Genomic DNA, 6,021 nt, shown 5'->3' on the forward strand with positions numbered 1-6,021 from the left:
AGGCTGCCAATGTTGACTAGGAATAGTTAAAAAAAACAATGAGTTTTGTTTGTCTTAATAATGATAGATAAAAAAACCTTTGATTGGTATGTAAGTAGTTGGACTTCTAATAATAAACATGGTTGAAAGAGATCTTCTTTGTATTAAGTAAAAAAAAAGAATATATTAAAACATAATAAATTACTATAATATCTTTATTTATATTTATTATAATAGAATAAATTAAAATAATATTTTTTTAATGAATTGACTTACTTATTAATATTTTGTTTTTATAATTTATTTTATATATTTATTGAAATATAATAAAAGTGATATAACTTTATTTATTTTTGTATAATATTAAAATAAAATATTTATCTAATTTTAAAAATATTATTATAAAAATAATAGTTAAAAGTTAAAATATTAATATATTGAGAAAAAATTAAATTAAATAATCTTACTATTAAAAAATTATTATAGAATTTTCTACTATATTTAAAAAGATCATAAGGTGAATAAGTAATGAATAATTATAATAAAAATCTTATAATATTTGATGATTGATATTGTTGTACTGAAAAATAATGAAGTGATAATAATATAAAGCAGAGGAGGCTGGAAAAGGAAGCAACACCAAAACACTGTGAATTTTGAGGTCTAGCTAATTTGGCTTCATTTTGGTTAGAAAAGTATGCAGAACATTGCGGTTACAACATCATCACATAATCAAAGCCATAATCAGACTCCTTCACCAACAGGTACTTCACATTCTTTCTCATCACCAAGTTACCTTATTCGAATCTTATTTCATAGACGAGTTAGAAAATTAAATTTTAACAATAAAAGTAGAACCCCTTTAAAATTTGTGTGTATAGACGCAGATTCTTCTAAGCTGTTCTGGCTTGCACACGAAAATGACTGGCCCTCAGCGCAACCCATTGTTGAAAATAATCCTGATATTGTACGTATTCCGTTGACTGAAAGAGGCGACAGAGTTCTTCATGTAGCAGCATATGCAGAGAGCACTACTTTTGTGGAAGAATTGGTTAAGCTCCTAGTTAACCTTGAGAGGCCAAGAGACCTGTTAATACCAAACTCTGATGGGATGCTTCCAGTTCACTTGGCAGTTTTAACTGGCAACCAAAAAATGGTGCTACATTTATGCTCTTGGCGAGTTCTTGACGTTATGGTTTACCAGGATATTAAAAAACTCTTTTTTATGAGTATTAGAAACAACATGTTTAGTAAGTGCATCTTCTACTAATTTAGACAACCTTATTTATCATTTTCTTTTAATATACTTGTCTTTTACTATTTGTTATACAAACCACTCAACTGATATGATCAAACATTATTCCATTTTTAATTGACTATAGCTCAAATAACAAATAGTTCTAATAATTGTGATTGAAATTCCTATTGAATGTCTTAACAGAGACTCTAGTTTCTTAGTTTATATTAAGATTAGTGTCATCTAAAAAAGTTGTCTAAGGGATGAACATTGTTCATATGTTCTCTCTACAAGCTCGTTCATAGAAGATATTAATTGTTTCTTTTACTTACAAATAAGAACACATAATGACCGTTGTAATAAAAAAGAATTGATGTTCAACTTAAAACTACGGGTTCAAAAAGTAAGAGAGAAAAGTTTTGTTATAATCTTTATTTCATAATCAAATTTGTACATGAGTTGTTTACCATCAGCTATTTAATTTGTGCATTTTTACAGATGCAGCACTACAAATATTTGGTAACAAGATGGGTTCATTATCCATTGCAAGATATGAAGAGGGAGAAGAGAGGCTAACAGCAATGCATATGTTGGCGCGTAAGCCTTCAGAAATTCTAAGTAAGCTTTCATAAATACAAAATGTTTTTTCCTTCTTTTTTTTATTGTATATTCTTTGACAACAATTTCATTGTTTTAATTCTTATTTTAGAAATTTATATATTTATGCGAACAAAAATATATAGAAAAATGAACTAAATCATTATTTATTTTATTAAATTACACTGCATTAAAATGTACAAAACTCTAATATGAACTGAACTATTAATTTGTTTTTCACTTACAATAATTTTAAATTGTATTATTTTTTAACTAAATTGCACTAATTTTTAATCGAACTATAATATTTTTAATTAAAAAAGTAAAAAAATAGTGCTTATCTACTTGATTCATAATATAAGTTCTTTATAAACAAAAAAAAAACTAAGTAAATAAAAAAAAAATTGTCTCTACTTAACAACAACATAGATTATCTCGTAAAAATCTCTTAATAATTTGATAACAATTTATCTTCCAACAAATATTTCTTAATAAAAGTTAAGAAAATGGCTTCTTTTTTTACATTAAAGTTCAAAACTCCTCTTTAAGAATACTTTTTTTAAAATATTATAATCATATTAGAAAAGCATTGATTAAAATATTTATTAAGATTAGTTTACGATAATCCGTCATTGAATTTTAACTTAAACAAGCTATACAATTTAAAATTTAGTTATCTTAAATGTTTTCGTAATTGTTTAACCAATTAATTCTAATTAAGTTTTTAATTAAAAAATAAAAAACAATTAAAAATAATTAAAACACACACATATATATATAGGATGGACAAAATTAATTATGGTTAAAAATTGTGTAGAACCAAAAAGTAATTCATTTGAACTAAACTAAACTATTTTTTTTTAATCATAAATGGTTGAAAATTAGTAAAATTCGGTTGGAACGACCACAAATAATTAAAACAAATTCTGATAGAAAATCAATCAAATTTAGTCAATCAAAATTATTTTTAAATTAATCAAATTCAGCGAATCAGCTCTAACTGAAAATTGATCGAATTCAATCAAAACCGTATCATTTAAAATTTGGTTTAATCAGTCATGACTAAACTAAACTACAATGTTAAGGACTCTCAAATAAATAAAAAATATAAAATTAATTGTTTTAAATTCATAAATAGTTAACTTAACAGTAACTTTAAAAGGTTTAATTTTCTACAACTAATAAACTATAAAATAGTATAATTCAAATTTTATTATAAATAGTTCAGTTTTTTTTATTCATTATAATGCAATTAATTGCTAACTCAATAGAATTCAATTTATTTTTTCATAGGTATTAGATTACATGCTTGTTAAGTTAGTATGACAATACAAACATTTATGAACTGGTGAGTAAATATCTTGCACTTTTTGTATGTAAAGAGTAAATTATAGATATCTTAAATTGAGATAAAAAAAATGTTGCTTCATATAATTAAGAACTTTTTTTTTTTCTTTCTTCTTGTGTAAACCATTTCTTGCAACAATGAAGACATGAAATCAGAGGAGGACGACAATGGCAAAGGAGTAGAAGCGGATTTTGGATTGTTCTTCGTGATATGGACTCAGATTAGTACATTGCCAAAGGAAGAGATTTTGGAGTTGATCACTCAACCCTCAGTAGTGTTGTTTGATGCAATAAAATCAGGACACGACCTCGCTGTGAAACTGCTTCTTTCTCTAAATCCTCGACTATTCATAAAAGACCCCAAAAATGGACAGAATCTAGTGCACTTGCTTGTTCAATATCGACATTTTGATTACTTTCGGTTTATAGATTTTAAGAGAGAGGAGACAATACGAGCAGTGGACATTGAAGGAAATAGTGTTCTACACATGGCTGCGCATCTACCACTTCAATTCCAGGTATTATCAGGTTTAAGAGCAAGCATTCAAATGCAAAAAGAGCTTGCATGGTTCAAGGTGAGAATTCATTCATTTCTTCATTCTTTAGTATTGTAAGACATTAGTTTGAGAAATCTTGACACTTACTTTTGGTTGATAAATAGAAAGTGGAAAAAGAGGTTCCTAGTGAATTAAGGAGTATGAGAAACAAGAAGGGGAAGAGACCTATTGATGTATTTTATGATGAACACAAGAAGTTATCTGATGAGATCAAAGAATCTGCAAAAGGAATAGCGAATTCTGGAATGGTTGTGGCAACACTTGTTGCTACAGTAGCGTTTGCAGCTGCTCTGACGGTTCCAGGTGACAAGAAAAGTGACTGGTTCGTTGTCTTCATCATCACAAATTCAATTGCATTATTCAGTTCTTCTGCTTCTATACTCTCTTTCTTGTCAAATTTTACTTCTTCAAGATTTGCAGAAAGTGAATTTGTGATATCGTTACATCCTAGCTTGACTTTTGGACCTGCTTTACTAATAATCTCTGTTGCTGCTATGGTTGTGGCTTTCATTGCAACATCTTTTCTGATATTTGAAGACACAAGGAAGTGGGTTTCTTATGTAGTGGCTACAATGGGGGTTTTCCCATTAATCTTGTTTCCTCTTTTTCAATTTAGCTTATTCGACGACCTCATTTGGTCTAGATGGTATCGTCCCGAAGAGTCCATGGTTCCTGTCTTCACCACATTGTATATGTTTATGAAGCAATTATTAAAGTTTGTTCGCAACAAACCTTCATATTCAAATCCAAATCCAAATCCCTTTGACGTTATCAAGCATGTAGCACCGAATACGCACATGGTGCCTCTCCATGGAGCCTTCAAAAACAACATTCCGTAAATGTATCTGGTTGTAAATTCAAATGTGTGTTTAAGTATAATGTATTTTACTTTTATATTTACATTATAATTGTTTACAAATATATTCTATCTTAAATTATTAATAAAATTAATATTAATTATTTTATGTATTTATAATTTTATATATTTTTTATTATAAAAACTATATTTTATTAAATTAAAAATTATAAATATAAATGTTAATTATAAAGAAAAAAATTTAAAATCTCTACAAAATAATAATTGTCACTAATAAAATTCTTTACCAAAAAATCTTCTCAATATAAATATGATAATATGATAATATTTTAGTCATATAAAGTAAATTGTTTTTTTAATTTATCAAAAGAATTTATGTTGTTTTCACTTTGAAAGAAAATTTTTTTTTTGATAAATTTAAAGACAATGTTAATATTGTGCATATTGATCAACATTACAATTGACATAAGTATAACAATTTTCATATTTATAAGATATATATTTGTTTTGGTAGAAGTATTATTGAAATGAATGCATTTCAAATGTTCTCGTACGAGTCTTATCTTTAAGCCAAGAGCCTTGTCAAATGGATTTAGAAGATTGTGAAATAATAATATCTCTAAATCACAAATTATAATTCATTAGTAAAGATACTTTCTTCTAACAATATTAGGTATTACAAGATCTTTTCTTAAACTACAAAATTTTTTTATTGCAAATGTATTAAACTTCTCACAAAGAATGAACAGTTTGAAATTGTATGAAGGTCAAAGTATTTATAGGCCCAAATTTAAAAGTTGGTCAAAAAATTGAAAAGTCATCTCACAATTGTCACTGATAGGGATGGCAAAAGAATCTGCGCCCGCGGATATCCGCAGATAAATCCACACAGGTAATTATTACCCGCGAATATTTATTATCTGTGAGTAATGGATAACAGATATTTTAATACCCGCTTCTAAATGGGTTGGGTGCGGATATTATACTATCCGACCTGCAGATACCTGTTACCCGCAAAAAATAATAATAATAATTTAATTTATATTTTTAAAATTAATTTTTTTCTTACTCTTAAAAAAAAGAAATTTTAATAACCTTTCAATTACCTTTTTTTAAAAAAAAAAGAAAAAAAAGGAGTTACATTACTTTTGACCTAACCATATCAGATGTTGAATCGCAGACATAGAATCCAATTAGAAAATTTTCCTCATTGTGTTGCTTTTCTTAGGGATGGACTTGCTTGGATGTCGTTTTCCCTTTCATTGGTCGTGTGCAAGTTTCTCACTTAAGGGAAGGCTTTTTTTGTTAGTATATTGAGGTTGTGAAAGGAGTAGTTGATGAGGTAGAGAAAATATAGAGATAGTAGGATGTAGAAGTAGTAGTTGGAAGAAGTGTAGTAGTTGTCTTAGTTGTTGTAGATGTTGGCTTCTTATTTGGCTTGCTTACAAATGATCCAATCACCCCTATTTATACTAGTGGCACCTCCT

The 6,021-nt window shown here is 27.3% G+C and overlaps 1 protein-coding gene across 2 annotated transcripts; it reads left to right on the forward strand.

Moving 5' to 3' along the window:
* The first annotated feature begins 632 nt into the window (after positions 1-632).
* LOC111241776 lies at positions 633-4,637 on the forward strand. 2 transcript variants are annotated; one of them, XM_022781646.1, is made up of 5 exons: positions 633-743; positions 861-1,229; positions 1,715-1,834; positions 3,305-3,735; positions 3,822-4,637. In XM_022781646.1, exons 1-5 carry the CDS (start codon positions 677-679, stop codon positions 4,554-4,556), a joined length of 1,722 nt encoding a protein of 573 aa, XP_022637367.1. In that variant the 5' UTR covers positions 633-676; the 3' UTR covers positions 4,557-4,637. The 2 variants fall into 2 exon arrangements, with proteins under 2 accessions (XP_022637367.1, XP_022637368.1); XM_022781647.1 differs by lacking the exon at positions 861-1,229.
* Positions 4,638-6,021: the final 1,384 nt, after the last annotated feature.

This window comes from Vigna radiata, chromosome 6, assembly GCF_000741045.1.
Source record: "Vigna radiata var. radiata cultivar VC1973A chromosome 6, Vradiata_ver6, whole genome shotgun sequence".
In the NCBI taxonomy this organism is placed as follows: Eukaryota; Viridiplantae; Streptophyta; class Magnoliopsida; order Fabales; family Fabaceae; genus Vigna; species Vigna radiata.